Source organism: Leucoraja erinacea, chromosome 10 (genome assembly GCF_028641065.1).
Source record: "Leucoraja erinacea ecotype New England chromosome 10, Leri_hhj_1, whole genome shotgun sequence".
Lineage (NCBI taxonomy): Eukaryota > Metazoa > Chordata > Chondrichthyes > Rajiformes > Rajidae > Leucoraja > Leucoraja erinaceus.
In genome coordinates this window covers 52,574,584-52,591,653 of record NC_073386.1, presented here as the reverse complement: position 1 = coordinate 52,591,653, position 17,070 = coordinate 52,574,584, and the positions used below count along the sequence as shown (strand labels likewise).

Sequence of the window (17,070 nt, the reverse complement as noted above, 5' to 3'; positions counted from 1 at the left end):
TAGCGGTAGAGTTGCTGCCTTGCAGCGCCAGAGTCCCAGGTTCGATCCTGACCAAGGGTGCTGTCTGTACAGAGTTTTTTACGGTCTCCCTATGACCGCAAGGGTTGTCACGGGGTACTCCGGATTCCTCCCACACTCCAAAGACATACAGGTTTGTAGGTTAATTGGCTTCAGTAAAAAATGTAATTTGTTCCTAGTGTATAGGATAGTGCTAATGTTCGGGCACACTAAACTAAACCCTCTGTGTGAAAAAGTTGCCCCTCATATTGTAGAAACAGGGAACTGCAGATACAAAAAAAGACACAAAGTGCTGGAGTTACTCAGCAGGTTAGGGAGCGTTTCTGGAGAACATGGATAGGTAGCGTTTCAGGTTGGGGCCCTTCTTCAGACTTTGTCCCTCTCATTGTTGCCTATTCTTATAGCTATTCAAAAAATTCCCCCAGTTCCCTATAAAATGATTGAAGGAGACAGAAGTTCCCAGAAAACCAACAAAATCAAACCAAGCACTTCTGAGTCTGAAAAAGGGTCTCGACCAGAAACGTCACCCATTCCTTCCCTCCAGAGATGCTGCATGTCCGGCTGAGTTATTCCAGCTTTTTGTGTCTATCTTTGGTTTAAACCAGAATCTGCAGTTCCTTCTTACACAAGCACTTCTTGGAACCCAGCACTACAGCACCCGACTTATTAGCCCTGACAATTTACAGATAAGATGCTTCAAGCTCCAGCGAGATTGGCCGTTGAGAACAAATATATATTTTTTTTTACCCAGGTCAGATTTGTTTGACGTTGTTTGGCCTTGTGAATGTTTTTAAAATTCACTTCCAGTAAATGAAGTGCCCCAAAAAAAGGGCAGTTTTTATCACCGATGTGCAAATGGCTTCCTCCTACCCTATACTTAAAATGTCACTATTCCAAAATAGTTTCATACCTTCCTCTCTCCTAGTGGGTAAATATGATGATATTATTTTTTCTTTCATCAAATAGTGTAACAAAATATATTAAGCTGTTTTTTGTCTAAAAAAGACACAGTAAGACAACAAAGATATACACAAAGTGCTGGAGTAAATCAGCGGGTCAGGCAGCATCTCTAGGTACATGGATTGGTGACGTTTTGGGTCAGGAACCTTCTTCAGCCTGATCCAAAATGTCACCTATTCATGTTCTCCAGAGATATTGCCTGACCCACTAAATTACTTCAGCACTTTGTGTCTTTTTTTGCAAACCAGCAACTGCTGTTGCTTGTTTCTCTATTTGACATCAAAGATATTTAGTCCAGTTAAAACAAGGAAACAGGCCCTTCGGCCCGCCGAGTCCAAGCTGACCTGCTCCCACTAGTTCTATGTTATCCCACTTATTCATCCACTCTCTACACACTTGGGATCAATTTACAGAAGCTAATTAACCTACAAACCCGATATGGGAGGAAACTGGAGCACCTGGAGGAAAGGCACATGGTTACAGTGAGAACGTGCAAACTCCACACAGACAGTACCCGAGGTCATGATCAAACCAAGACTTTGCCTTCCATCACAGTGAGGAGGTGTTTGGAGATTCACTGTGATGGATGTCTGTGTAAATTGTGTTAATTGTGTGTCTTGTTTTTTTTTTTTTCTTGTTTGTATGACTGCAGAAACGTAATTTTGTTTGAACTTAGGTTCAAATGACAATAAACGTTATTCTACTTATTCTATTCTATTCTTCAGACTGTGCAGCACAGTGGTGCAGCTGGTAGAGCTGCTGCCTCAGAGTGCCAGATACCCGGGTTCAATCCCAACCTGGGGGATGGAGTTTGCACCCTGTGACCCTGAGGGTCTTCTCCGGTTACCTCACCACATCCCAAAGACGTGCAACTCCATAGATTGATTGGCCTGTGCAAAATTGTCCCTGGGGAGAGGATGGGCAAGTGGGATATCATAGAGCTCTTCCTGTGACTGTGTGGCTTTCCTCTGGGTGCTCCCATCTCCTCCCACAGCACAAAGACCTGCGGGTGTGTAGGTTTATTGCTCTCTGTAAATTGCCCCCTAGTGTGTAGGGAGTGGATGAAAAAGTGGGATAACATAGAACTTGGTGCAAATGGGTGATCGATGATCAGCGTGGACTCGGTGGGTTTAACTGCCTGTTTACATGCACTATCTCTAAACTAAACCAAGCAAGATCAAAGCTCCAAACATAACAATAATTCTATCTGATCAGTGTTGCAATAATGCCGCTCTAACAGATCTCACAATAAGTTTAATTATATCACAATTACTGTTCCAATGCTGTTTTTAAATGGACCAGCCCTCAGCAGCTAGTAACATTAGTCCCCAGAAATGAAATGTTAACAGAAGCATTTCTTCTTCCTGTAATATTCACTTCCTTGCAGCTGATGAGAAATATATTGAACACCTTTCAGTTTTAATCAGCCAGCCATACTAATAACAAATGGTTCGATGTTTAATAAATTATCAGATTATCAATCTGGGAATTTTCACGCACAAAATAACGTCAGCACTGGACTCCTATAACAGTTGGTAGTGTAACCTTGTCAGCTTCCTGCAGCTCAGTGATTGGAGAGAGAGTCGACTGCATCCAACCAGTCTGTGTATGTAAAGGCGCTGAGACCAACCCAAGCAGTCAGTCTGTGCATTGAAGACTCCGAAACCAGAGAAAGCAAGTTTTTTTTCTGAAGGAGATTTAACAGGTCCCGGTAAAACCACCAAACAAAATGTGTCAAGGATTATCATCAATATCAAGCTGCTGCTTAGAACGGTATGTTGCTGAAGATTTTTCAGTGTGTGTGTATCTTTGTGCAGAGAAAAATACTTCTATGTGTGGAAAATAAATAATGCTTTCAGAAACTTTCAAGTGGGTCACCGTCTTATATTTACTTATGTGTGCAGTGTAAAGGTGATATAGATTCTGCATGTGTAATATATGCAAAAATAATTTTGCAAAAATAATTTTGCAAAAATAATTTTGCAAAAATATAGCACATTTGAACCATTAGATTGCAGTTCTGTTTTCGCTTCACAAATCAGAAGCATAGTGGTGCATTGCAGTAACAATTGTACTAGGAACAGCTACGGCGATAAATCCTGTCTCGATTAAGACTAACGTCCACCATCATGTTAAAATTGTGAAGGAATATCGTGAAAGATGTGTTTTGTGCATCAGGAATTAGAGCCTTTCAAGCTTCCAGCTGGAAATGATTTAAGCTTCGAATCAATTGAAGATCTATGAAACATTGAAGCAGCCCTGTCAGACAAATCTATAGTAGGTCTGCTCTCTAGATTATATTTCCAGATTAGTATAGCGGAGTTAAGAAAATAGATCTGTTCGCAGAGTTAGCACAAGAGTTTATGCCCCGATTATTTTATTTAATTCGGAATATTAGGCGATGCATGGAAATACTTGAAATATGAGATTTAAAAAAATAGCTAAAAGTAGTCAAGATATCAGCCTTTGATAGAATAAAAGGCAGCAACAATCCAAAATCTTACCCGTGGTCTTGTTTTGGTCAGGAGTTGTTTTCAGCATCCTGTCTTTATTTTATTTCTATGAATGATTTAAAAGGCACAATCACCGTTAAGTTTTGTGTTGCCTCTAAGTTCGTCTCAAGAGTTAGCAGGGCATTGTTCTGTCGAAATGTGTTGCCATTTCGGCTGCAGAGTTACTCCAGTCAATTTCTCGAACAAGTGACCTCCCAATTGTTTCGGAGGAATGGAATTACACGGAACCAAATTAAACCCCAATTTTGCATGAATTCACCCAAATTATAGACAACGCAGGTCCCTTCAAATAGCAAATGCTGGAGAAAGGAGCATAGATGAACTCAAAATTCATAATTGTCATTAAGAACATCAAAACGAGTTGATTTTTTCTTGTGTGACTAACAATTACTTTCTCTTTGCAGGGCAAAGGGTATTAAGGCTCGGCTGAGAATCCTTCTACAGAAGTCAAAGAAAACTTGTCAGTCCGTACGAGCAAATAAGAAAGATAAGGCAAGATCCAGGTGAGCTGACAGTCAATGTCTGTCTGACCTCAAGGCAGATCAATCGATATTCAAAGAAGCTTTAGCTTTATCTCTTCAAAAATATACTAAGGAAAACTGTTGTATTTTTTATCTTTCAATCAGACCCTCCTCAGAGGAAGCAAAGAAATGGAGACAATCTTTGGACAAGATGCTTTCTCACAAACGTAAGTAGACATGGATATTCCTGACATTATTGAGACTCCTTAGTGGTTTTTCATCATTGTGTTCATACGACCCGGGGAAAACTGTTTCAATGGATTGATTAAAGCGTTACCCGTGATTTGGGAGGATTTTGGTAACATTAGAATGTTTAATTAGAAAATTAGAATATTTTCAGTTTCTGTTCCGGGATGTCGAACTTGCCAAATAATTCCCATGTTTGGAAACGATTCGGCAAGAGCAGAGTAGAAATCGAAGGAGTTTAGTTCCGTTTATTATTGTCACGTGTAAAGAGATACAGTGAAAAGCTTTATTGTTGCTTGCTATCCAGTCAGCAGAAAGACAATACATGATTGCAATCAAGCAATCCACAGTGTCCAGATACGGGATAAAGGGTACAATGTTGAAGGGTATAATCTCTCAGGCCTTCAAGTCCTGGCCACATCCTCATAAACCTAAAGAAGCAGAACTCTCTGCAATAAATTGGCTGCCAAGACTATAGGTGCCTGCTAGGATCAAACAAGAGCAACAGGGTTGATCAACAGTGGCATGCTAGCCAAGAAATCACTGAGAGAAAGTCCCAGCAATATATAGCCAAGATCTATCCAACTGGGAGTTAATTCTTTCCCATGTTCAGTCAAGTCCAAAGGGATATTGGAGCCAAGTGGTTTTTATATCATGCTTCTTGGCGACTTGCCTTGTGCCCCCTTGGGAATCTGAACTTGCTCATCCAGAGAGGGTGGTAAATGAGAGGATGGACAGCAATGATAATTCATCTTAGTAAATTCTGCTTGCCCTCAAACTTTCACTGGTAACCTCCCTCAGATCACTATTGCACATTAAGAGATTTTTATTTATTAGTCAGAGGAAAATCCCGAAGCACGACTTATCGTGAAATGTAAAAAGCATTTCACAAGACTGAACATGTTGTAAATTCTTGGTGGAATTACTGCTTCACGGCGCCAGAGACCCGTTTACGAACCTGACTTTGGGTGCTGTCTCTGTGTATGGAGTTTGCACGTTCTCCCTATGACCGCTTGCATTTCCTCCGGGCACTCCAGATTCCTCCCACATCCCTAAGATGGGCAGGTTTGTAGGTTAATTGGCCCTCCATAAATTGCCCCTAGTGTGTAGGGTGGATGAGAATGTGGGAGAACTAGTGTGAACGGGCGATCGATGGTTGGCATGGACTCGTTAGGCCACTTTGTCTTTTAATCGATTCAATGGGAGTAAAAGGGATTTATCAGAATAAAAAGACATACCTTTAGGAAGGAAATGAGGAGAAATGTCTTTAGCCAGAGGGTGGTGAATCTGTGGAATTCATTGCCACAGACGGCAACCTGGATAGGTTATTGATTATTACGGGTGTCAAAGGTTATGGGGAGAAGGCAGGAGAATGGGGTTGAGAGGGTAAAATAGGTCAGCCATGATCGAAAGGCACAGTAGAGTCAATGGGTCGAATGGCCTCATTCTGCTCCCATGACGTATGAACTTATAAAGCTTTTGGACTTTGCACTTTGCATTAGAATTACAATTCTCTCTCCTCTTCTTTTGGTAGATGGTTTAGCTGCCTTCAGAACCTTCCTCCGCTCCGAGTACAGCGAAGAGAACATTGAGTTCTGGCTAGCCTGCGAAGACTACAAGAAGATCAGGTCAACTGCAAAGCGGACCTCCAAAGCAAAGATGATTTATTTGGAATTCATAGAAACAGATGCTCCTAAAGAGGTGAGTCCCTTCATACTAAGAATTCTCAGAGCCAAATGCAAACAAATGGGACTAGCCCACTTGGTCGGCTAAGGTTTATTATTGTCATATGTACCAAGCTTTGTTTTGCATGCTATCCAATCAGGCCAGATAATACCAAACATCAATACAATCAAGCCAAACTCAAGTACAATAGGTAGAGCAAAGGGGAAGATACAGAGTGCAGAATATAGTTCTCAGCGTTGTAGCACACCAGTTCCAGAGACAAAGTCCACAGTCCGCAATGGGGTAGAGGTGAATTGGGCAATAACAGAATTCCAAACTGATCAGATAACACTATATATAAATACAATCAAGCCAAACTCATGTACAATAGGAAGAGTAAAGGGGAATATACGGAGGGCAGAATATAGTGCTCAGCATTGTAGAGCATCAGTTGCAGAAATGAAAACAATGTCCACAAAGGTGGAGTGGTGAATGGACAAAAGGGGCTGAAGGATCTATTTCCTTCTGTACAGACCTAGTATATTATTTAAAAAACTGTGGGAAACTTTATGATTAACAAGAATTAATTATTGATTATTTTCTCCCTCTTCTCATCTTGAATAGATTAATATTGATTATGAAACTAAAGACTCCACCAGGAACCTTCTTCAGAGGCCCACCAGTTCCAGCTTTGACGAGGCACAGAGTAAGATCTACAACTTGATGGAGAAAGATTCCTACGCCAGATTCCTGAGGTCGGAAGTGTATCTGAACCTGACCAGACAAACTGAGAGAGCGGCAAGCCACTCCGAGTCCAACAAGCAGTCCGAGACATGAGTCGGGGAATGAGAACCTTTTGGGGAGACCTGAACAGAGCGGCTAATGCAAGCTGCAAAGATGAATGGAAAGCATCAGTGGAAACATAGTTGGGGAAAAAAAGGGTTATTTGCTGAGCTGAGTTTGCAACGCTTAGAGAAGGAATTGGACATACACTGAAGCTGTTGAGGATGCAGTGTATACTGAAGCGAGACTATTAGACTTTTACACCAATATTTTATTGCTTATTGTATAAATTATTTATTGTATTGCCCATAACTTATTTTGATATTGGTTACACGTACGAAAATATTTAAAGTCTACACAAGAAAGAAGTTGCTTGGAAATTTGTTCTACTAAACCCTTTAAGAAGAGTTATTAGTGCAGTATCCTGCTCCACTTGGGTCTGTTTGTACAATTAATTGACCATTGGAATGAAGTTTAACCTCCTTAATAACTCAAAGGAAAATGAATTGTAAACATCTGCACATGCATCAAGTACTAAATACTTCAAACATCACACGGCATGGTGACACAGCGGTAAAGCTACTGCTTTACAGCGCCATAGACCTGGGTTCGATCCTGACTAGGGGTGCTTGTCTGTACGGCGTTTGTACATTCCCCCCCGTGGGTTTTTGGTTTCCTCCCGCACTTCAAAGGCGTACAGGTTTGTAGGTTAATTGGCTTTGTATAAATGTAAAATTGTTCCTAGTGTGTGTAGGGCAGTGTTAATGTGCGGGGATCACTGGTCGGTGCGGACTCGATGGGCAAAAGGCCCTGTTTCCGCGCTGTATCTTTAAACTAAACCCCACATTAAATCTTAAACATACTAATTGATGTCCTGGACTAATAAAAAGGACTAGCCAAACCTTTTGAAAGAGCTCGCCACTGAGAGCAATATATTAGTTGTCTACCTAAATAATTCTGGACATTGGAACATGGCATCGGACGCCATTTTTGTTGCTGGATTATCCCAGCGACAAAACCCAAGCCACTTAGCATCCATTTCTAAAGCAGATGGGGTTCCAGATCGAGTGGGAAAGGTTACATGCTGTCGCTACCTGCTAAAGATTTGTTTCTGCTCTCACCACACTATCTGCTGCCTGGCAGTTCAGTTTTTTTCCTTTAACTATTTACATACAAGTCTTTGATTTTCTCCAAGTGAAAATACTAAGAGAAAACAAAATAAAGATTGTACAATAAAAGGATTTCCTCGTTCATATTGTGTACAAGGCGTAGAAAAGGAATGTGGTAAAGGTATGTGGTGAGGTACATGAAATCCATGGAGCACAAAGTACTATCATTAAAATGGTACTGACTAGCGGAGAGATGTATCATTTGTGAGGGAGAAACTGAGGATTCACGGTTCATTGCATGATTATGCGCATGTAATCTGGTCTTAATGTGAGTATTTATACTCTTGTGAAAGAAAGACTGGATTCAAAATTAATTCCATGATTTTGAGCATGCAATCTGGTCTTAATCTTTATAAGACAGTGTTACATGGGCAAAGGTATACCTTAAAGAAATGAATAGGCCCTGTGGTGTGTGAATGCACCAGCATTGTTATAGCTGGACATCGACAACTGTGACATGTGAAGAGTAATGTGATGCTTGGATTGGAAAGAGATCTAAGCAGTTAAATGCAAGGCCTTCCAGGGAGGTGGGAAATCTGCAGAAGCGGGTTGTAAAGACAGTGGGCAACATCAACATACCTGAAGAAATGAATCAGATATTTGTTGAATGAGGCTCATAGACACGCGATGCTGCGAAATGTGTATGAACCGAGTAGGGAGATATGAACAAATGGAATTATTGGTACCGGGAATGGATACTACAGGGATGTTAAGCATAGATGTTGACAGTCACGAGCAATGAGAATAATGTCATGCATGTATATAGATGGTTGTTTGTATGTATGTCCGTTACTTTCTTTTAAAAAAGGACGCAATTTAATGTATATAAGCTAAGTGTGACTTTAATGTACCATATGAAATGACTTCTCATACATTGTTGCACCAGATTGCTCTCAATAAAAGAAGTTTAATTGAAAGCTCTATCTCTGTTATTTACCTTAATCTTCTTCTTTTCGTGTCCATCTTGTTACAAATGTTGACCTCGTTGTCATCGTCCGTCCTGAAAAGGACGCAAGCTTCCGGCGACAATTAGTGGAAGCCATCATTTGTTGCAATAGATGATGGTGGTTGCAGAAATAGCTCAGGATACTTCTAGTTTCCAGCCCCGTGATGTGGACGCTTCTGCTATGGGGCCATTTACCTTAGTAAAGCAGCATAACCCAAGAGCCAATAGGTATGGTTGGTAACCATTTTAACTTCTCTTCCCAATCCCACACTGAGGTTTCTGTTCTGGGCCACCTCCATTGCCAGCGTGAGGCCACACGCAAACTGGAGGAACAGCACCTCATATTCTCCTTGGGTAGCTTACACCCCAACCAATGTGAACATTGAATTCTCCAATGCCATGTAACAACCCCTCTTCCATTTATTTCCTGTACACCCTCCTCACTCCAGTGCGCACCCATTTCTCCCATTATCCCGGATGCCTCCCTCTATGACCCTTCCACCTATATCCCCCTCCCTGACTTTACATTTCACTTCTCTCCTTGTGACACTCATTTCTTCTCTAGCCTTTGTCACTTCCTCCATCTGCCCATCAACTCCTGTATCCACCTATCACTTGCCAGACTTTGTGTGTGTCCCTCCCCCCCCACTACTTTTCCAGCTTTCTACCCCCTATTACAATCGGTCCGAAGAAAGGTCCCAACCAGTAACGTCGTCTGTCCATTCCATCCACAGTTGTTACCTGACCCACTGAGTTCCTCAGGTGCTTTGTGTTTTGCTCAGGATTCTAGTATTTGCAGTTCTTTGAGTCTCCAATGAGATGGACATCTCTTTGAGATGGACATACAAGATGCAAAGAGCATTTTGGAAGAAGAGAGTTCCATCTGATGCTCCATTCCATTATTTCGCTCTTGATTGCTAGTGCCAGACCATGCCATACGTTGTGTGTGGGCCTTATACAAATTGACTCCTACATTTCCCTCATGCAAATCACTTGCAGCTATTCAAAAATTGCAGATGATAAACTATTATTGTGAGCCTGTTCTTCTTTGTAGTAAATTCATGCCCATTAAGCTATTGTGAAACAGCTACTTTGGAACTGCAACAATCATTTCAGAGATATGAATAGAAGCACAGTGGCACAGCTGGTAGACCTGCTATCTTAACAGCACCAGAAAACCGGGTTCAATCCTGACCTCGGATGCTGGTTGCGTGGAGTTTCACATTCTCCCTGTGACCTTGTGGGTTTCCTCTGGGTGCTCTGGTTTCTTCCCATTAATTAATGTTGGTTAATTGACTCTGAAATTGTAAATTGCCCCAATGTGTAGGGAGTGGATGCGAAAGAGGATTAACATAGAACTAGTGAGCGGGTGAATGATGGTCGTCGTGGACCAGGTCGGCCGAAGGGTCTGTTTCGATGCTGCATTGTTAAACGAAACAAAACTAATCTACCAGACAGTGAACAGGTTAAGTGTTGAAGAAGGAACTGCAGATGCTGGAAAATCGAAGGGACACAAAATAGCTGGAGAAACTCAGCGGGTGCAGCAGCATCTATGGAGCGAAGGAAATAGGCAACGTTTTGGTCCGAAACCCTTCTTCAGTCTGAAGAAGGGTTTCGGCCCGAAACGTTGCCTATTTCCTTCGCTCCATAGATGCTGCTGCACCCGCTGAGTTTCTCCAGCTTTTTTGTATATCAGTGAACAGATTAATTCTGACAGAGAGGCGCTGGTTTGAGACTGCACTGAAGGTTTGCACCTTGACAGGTAAGCACTCTTCGAACAGCACTGGCCTATTTGCCAAGACCTAGCAGTGGGATGAAGCCCTCAATTCAGAGGAGCAGTAAGCCACATAGACTAGAAAGCACACAGGCAGGATAACACTTCCAAGCTCTCGGTTGGGGCACTTTAGAACTGCAGGTGGTGTCTGGGCAAGGGAAATCAAAACTCATTCACTGTTGGTCATTCACTGACCTCTGTTGGAGGATGCAAGCATTGCAGCATCCCAAGCAGAAGGTGATAAAAGTGTGGACACTGTTATAAAATGAATTTCTCTCATTTGGATGGGATTACCAGAATGGAGCAGTTCAGCAAGCAATCCATTTGTAACTAGACTTTTGTATATGTCTTGGACACAAAATGCTGGGGTAACTCAGCAGGCCAAGCAGCATCTCTGGAGAAAGAATATGTATACCTCTTCTATTGGTAATGGTTTATTATTGTCACATGTACTGAGATACAGTGATAAATCTTGTTTAGGTTTATTATTGTCATGTGTACAGTGAAAAACTTTGCTTTGTATGCTATTCAAACAGATCAGATACAATCAGTTCAAATTCAAGTGCGATAGAAACATAGAAATTAGGTGCAGGAGTAGGCCATTCGGCCCTTCGAGCCTGCACCGCCATTCAATATGATCATGGCTGATCATCCAACTCAGTATCCCGTACCTGCCTTCTCTCCATACCCTCTGATCCTCTTTGCCACATCTAGCTCCCTCTTAAATATAGCCAATGAACTGGCCTCAACTACCATCTGTGGCAGAGTTCCAGAGATTCACCACTCTCTGTGTGAAAAAAGTTTTTCTCATCTCGGTTTTAAAGGATTTCCCCCTTATCCTTAAGCTGTGACCCCTTGTCCTGGACTTCCCCAACATCGGGAACAATCTTCCTGCATCTAACCTGTCCAACCCCTTAAGAATTTTGTAAGTTTCTATAAGATCCCCTCTCAAGCACCTACATTCTAGAGAGTATAAACCAAGTCTATCCAGTCTTTCTTCATAAGACAGTCCTGACATCCCAGGAATCAGTCTGGTGAACCTTCTCTGCACTCCCTCTATGGCAATAATGTCCTTCCTCAGATTTGGAGACCAAAACTGTACGCAATACTCCAGGTGTGGTCTCACCAAGAACCTGTACAACTGCAGTAGAACCTCCCTGCTCCTATACTCAAATCCTTTTGCTATGAAAGCTAACATACCATTCGCTTTATTCACTGCCTGCTGCACCTGCATGCCTACTTTCAATGATTGGTGTACCATGACACCCAGGTCTCGCTGCATCTCCCCTTTTCCTAATCGGCCACCATTCAGATAATAGTCTGCTCTCCTGTTTTTGCCACCAAAATGGATAACCTCACATTTATCCACATTATACTGCATCTGCCAAACATTTGCCCACTCACCCAGCCTATCCAAGTCACCTTGCAGTCTCCTATCCAGTCAAATCATACCATACACGAGTACGGACAGTCTCTGACTTACGTACGAGTTATGTTCCGTAAATGTGTTGATGGGCAATTGATACCGCATTATAGTCAGGCTTTATTTACAGCATACAGTTTTCTAGACACATTTAAATAGATCACTTTTTAACCAGTCCAATCATGGGGTAAGCTAATATTCGTATAGGAGCCAACTGCTCCACTGTGCTGCAGGTAGTCGATAGCAATATAGGGTGAATAAAACGAGTTAGGGCAGGATTAGTGTGAAAACGGGTACCTAATGTTCACCATGGAGTTAGGGCCAGTCCCACTTGGCCGCCAAAGTGGGACAGGCCCAAGACCCTGGGGCGGCACATCGTCTCACCTCCAACAGCAGCAAAAGCAGGCAAACAATCGCCATGCTCGGCCTGGGGTTCACGGCTGTTGTGGATCTCCTACACCCAGAGCAGGGCCAAGACGATTGGAGGTAGACCCAAAATGCTGGAGTAACTCAGTGGGACAGGCAGCATCTCTGGAGAGAAGCAATGGGTGACGTTTCGGGTCAAGACCCTTCTTCAAACTGAAGAAGTCTCGACCCGAAACATCATCCATTCCTTCTCTCCAGAGATGCTGAATTACTCCAGCATTTTGTGTCTATCTTCAAATGACGTCACGCGCTCCAGACGGCTGTGCGGACGCATGATGACGCGCGGGACCGTCGCACGTCAGTCACTACCGGCCTGTCGCGTAAATGACGGCCAAGTCGGACAGGCCCTTTAGTGTGATGAAAGGCCTGTTTTAATGCTGCCTCTCGACGACTCTATCTATAGGAAAGGCTGGAATGACTGTATCCATTTTTTTAAAAAAGCCTCTACACTAATGCTTGGATTTCACGACACTATGCAAGAACATTTTGTTTCTATAATAAACTTTACAATGATATCGTCATTTTCTCCTACCTCCTTTTGAATCATTTTGGCAAATTCTTTTAGGTGAATATTATGCAAAATATTGTTCATCCCAAGTAAACGGCAGGAGCACCCAAATCTATTGGATCAAAAATAAGTGCACTTATATGTATTATTGCCACAACATTGGCATAATTGTCTCAGCCCATTTCGTAAAATGATCAACCGGTTTGAAATGAACAAATAGACGGGTAAATGGATCATTGGTGCCCCCTATAGACTAACACAAGAAAATGTAGTTTTGTCTTTCAAATATTGTTTATGCCATGCAGTCTGGATTCATAGACACGGCACAAGTCCATGCCGACCAACATGCCCTATCCAAGTTAGTCCCACTTAACTGATTGGAAGATACAGCAGGGAAACAGGGCCTTCGGCCCACCTAGTCCATGCCAACCATCATCCATTCACAAGTTTGATGTCATCCCACTTTCACCTCCACTCCCTACACACTAGGGCAAATTAACCTAAAAATCTGTACATGCTTGGGACATGGGAGAAAACCGGAGCACCCAGAGGATATCCAAGTGACCACAGGGAGAACATGCAAACCCTACACAGGGACAGCACCCAAGGTCAGGATCAGACAAGGGTCTCTGGTGTTGTGAGGCAGCAGCTCTACCAGCTGGGCCATATCCGCCCATGTCTGCCCTACATCCCACTAAATCTTTCCTATCCAATAATGAAGGAATTATGCATTTCACCATTTCCAGAAAACTGTTGGTCGAAATGGGCTAGTTGGGCTATTGGGCTAAAAGGCCTGTTTCCACGCTGTATAACTCCAATCTGTCAAAGTTTGAGATATAGTTAGAAACACCTTCATAAATTTTATAATAGGCACTATATCTGAAGAACTGTCCCGAACCAAAATGTCTATTCAAGTTCAAGTATTGTCATGTGTCCCTGTATAGGACAATAAAATTCTTGCTTTGCTTCAGCACACAGAACATAGTAGGCATTTACTACAAAACAGATAAGTGTGTCCATATACCATAATATAAATATATACACACATGAATAAATAAACTGAGAAAGTGTAAATAACACAAAATGGTTATTAATATTCAGTTTTGTCCGAGCCAGGTTTAATAGCCTGATGGCTGTGGGGAAGTAGCTATTCCTGAACCTGGTTGTTGCAGTCTTCAGGCTCCTGTACCCTCTACCTGAAGGTAGCAGGGAGATGAGTGTGTGGCCAGGATGGTGTGGGTCTTTGATGATACTGCCAACCTTTTTGAGGCAGCGACTGCGATAAATCCCCTCGATGGAAGGCAGGTCAGAGCCGATGATGGACTGGGCAGAGTTTACTACTTTTTGTAGTCTTTTCCTCTCCAGGGCACTCAAATTGCCGAACCAAGAAACCGGTCAGCATGTTCTCTACTGTGCACCTGTAGAAGTTAGAGATTCCTCATTGACAAACCGATTCTCCGTAATCTTCTCAGGAAGTAGAGGCACTGATGAGCTTTCTTGATAATTGCATTAGTGTTCTCGGACCAGGAAAGATCTCCAGGAATTTGAAGCTCTTGACCCTTTCAACCATCGACCCGTTGATATAAATGGGGCTGTGATTTCCCCCCTCCTACTCCTTCCAAAGTCCACAATCAGTTCCTTGGTTTTACTGGCGTTGAGGGCCAGGTTATTGCACTGGCACCATATGGACAGTTGCTCGATCTCTCTTCTATACTCCGACTCATCCCCATCAGTGATACGTCCCACAACAGTGGTGTCGTCAGCGAACTTGATGATGGAGTTCACACTGTGACTGGCTACGCAGAGATGCAGACTACGCAGACTGGCTATTCTCGAGAGATGCTGCCTGACCCGCTGAGCTACTGCAGCATTTTGTGTCTTTCCTTGGTAAACCAGCATCTGCATTTCCTTATACCTCTCTATGTATGCAAGATATTTTTATCTGCACTTTCATTTAAGCTGTAACACTACTCTTGCTCTTGGTGTTTTTCCTTTTGCACTACCTGTCCTACTTGCGCATTGCCTGTTTGCGCTCATGTATGGTATGATTTGACCAGATACGTATTCACTGTATTGCCAATAATAAACCATTACCAGGTTTGTAATAGCTCAGTCTGTCAAATCTGTGCTCAGGAACATCTACGCTGATGTGCCCAAGGCAAAGAAAAAACACTGGGATTAAAGACAGGAGAGATGAGTGCAACTAAAATTGAAAATTGTGTAGACCATGGCCATTTGTGCCTCAGTAAATTCTTTAATATTATGAGTAGGCAGTTTGTTCTTCGGATTACCAGGAGCGTGAACACCACAAATCTATGAATTAAAAAAAAATGTTGAATAAATGTTTTACTCAATTCCACAAGGACCAATTGAGGAGTCACACCTAGATCTGTTCTCACCTCAGGAGAAAGGATTAGAGGGATATAAATTTAAGGCTGGAATAAGTAGGGAGAAATTATACAGTATTGAGGTAAAATAAAAAATCACGTCTCTGGTAAATTGGGTCTGAGTTTTACGTGGAGATTAGTTCAGACGTCACTGTCACACCTCCCTCCTATTCTCCTGCAAATATTATTAACTTACCACTGACTCGACTTTGCCCGAATTCCAAATATGTGAACCTCCCACCATTACAGTGGGAGCTTGATAGTAAAAACGATCAGCAGTTCAGGAGACAATACTCCCTGAATCAGTCTTAACATAGCACAGCGGTAGAGTTGCTGCCTTATAGCGCCAGAGACCCGGGTTCAATCCAAACTATGAGTGCTGTCTGTACGGAGTTTGTTCGTTCTCCCTGTGACCACATAAGTTTTCCCCGAGATCTCCAGTTACTCCAGCACTTTGTCCTTTTGTGTCACCTTCTTTGATAAACATTCACACCTCATCCGTGGTAATTTCAATAAAATTGAATCAATACAACACGATAAGCATTAGTTTATTAACTGTAGCAATCCCCATTAAGCTTTCATTTATTTTACATTTTTTTCAAAAGCCGCAGAGTATAAAATGCATATAAAGACTTGAAAATCATTATTTCAGATAGATAAAAAGGCTTATTTTTAATATTATGTACAAAGTGACAACAGTGACAAATCCGTCGGCTTTGAAATATCTGCTCGAATCATTTTCACTTGTGGAGAATAAACAGAAGAGGTCAAAGATTTTTTTTTTAAATAATGCAATTTGTACAAAAAAATGTGAAGGGGGATTTTAAATTCGTTCATTCATGGCACTCTCCAGCTCCGCCATTTGTTCACTCCTCTCATGTGTCATCTTCTGCGTCACAGTGGCCAGGCGCTCATGGTACTGCTCCAGACCAGTCAGCAATTTGGAAAGGAGGTTCTGTTCGCAGATAAATTAAGGACAAAGCTCAAAAGCTGATCCAAGTACTGTGCAATTCACACAATCCGTCAATAGCAAATTCAAGGCATGCTCTAGGGTACTAGCACTTTGGTTTTCTTCCCGATGGTGGGCATGAAAAAGCTATACTTTGTGATAATTGCATTCTGTCAATCACTTGAACATGCCATCCTTTCCATAAGCTGGTATACTGTCCGATTCACCTCCACCCCATTGCATGCATTGGACTTTGTCCATGCAACTGGTGCCCTACAATGCAGAGAACTATATTCTGCACTCTTATCTTTTTTTTTTGCTTCAACTATTGTGCTCTTGTTTGGCCTGATTGTTATTATGTATAGTATTATCTGATCTGTGTAGGAAGTAACTGCAGATGCTGGTTTAAATCGAAGGTAGACAAAATGCTGGAGTAACTCAGCAGGACAGGCAGCATCTCTGGTGAGAAGGTATGGGTGACGTTTTGGGTCGAGACCTTTCTTCAGACTGATGTCAGGGGGGTGGGCAGGACAGAGATAGAATGTATTATCTGATCTGACTGGAACGCATGCAAAACAAAGCTTTTCACTGTACCTCAATACATGTGACAACAATAAATCTAAACATAAAGGTAGACACAAAATGATGGAGTAACTCAGCGGGTGAGGCAGCATCTCTGGAGAGAAGGAATGGGTGACGTTTCAGGTCGACACCCTTCTTCAGACAGATGTCAGCTAGTGGGCGGGACAAAGATAGAATGTAGTCGGAGACAGTAAGACTAGTGGAGAACTGGAAAGGGGAGGGGATGGAGAGTGAGAGAGAAAGCAAGGGCTATCTGAAGT

General features: G+C 42.3%; 2 protein-coding genes across 3 annotated transcripts in view; one reads left to right on the top strand and one right to left on the bottom strand.

Annotated features, from left to right (window-relative positions):
• Nucleotides 1-1,691: 1,691 nt before the first annotated feature.
• LOC129701212 (regulator of G-protein signaling 5-like) lies at nucleotides 1,692-9,343 on the top strand. Its single transcript, XM_055642313.1, has 5 exons — nucleotides 1,692-2,751; nucleotides 3,896-3,994; nucleotides 4,118-4,179; nucleotides 5,733-5,899; nucleotides 6,488-9,343. The coding sequence occupies exons 1-5, from the start codon at nucleotides 2,708-2,710 to the stop codon at nucleotides 6,698-6,700; spliced, it is 585 nt and encodes a 194-aa protein (XP_055498288.1). The 5' UTR covers nucleotides 1,692-2,707; the 3' UTR covers nucleotides 6,701-9,343.
• A 6,466-nt stretch (nucleotides 9,344-15,809) lies between these two features.
• The window catches only part of nuf2 (UF2 component of NDC80 kinetochore complex), a 35,368-nt gene continuing 34,107 nt past the window's right edge, over nucleotides 15,810-17,070 (bottom strand). For both annotated transcript variants that reach the window (XM_055642312.1, XM_055642311.1), the window contains exon 15: nucleotides 15,810-16,234. In XM_055642312.1, coding sequence (XP_055498287.1) covers nucleotides 16,103-16,234 — 132 coding nt within the window. In that variant the 3' untranslated portion in view covers nucleotides 15,810-16,102. The remainder of the gene's footprint in view (nucleotides 16,235-17,070) is intronic.

Excerpts from the sequence above, each read along its gene's own strand:
- LOC129701212 (XM_055642313.1), top strand. The coding sequence starts at position 2,708 with ATGTGTCAAGGATTATCATCAATATCAAGCTGCTGCTTAGAACG. Across the intron at positions 2,752-3,895 it reads TCAAGCTGCTGCTTAGAACG|GGCAAAGGGTATTAAGGCTC; the intron begins GTATGTTGCTGA and ends TTCTCTTTGCAG. Across the intron at positions 5,900-6,487 it reads AAACAGATGCTCCTAAAGAG|ATTAATATTGATTATGAAAC; the intron begins GTGAGTCCCTTC and ends CATCTTGAATAG.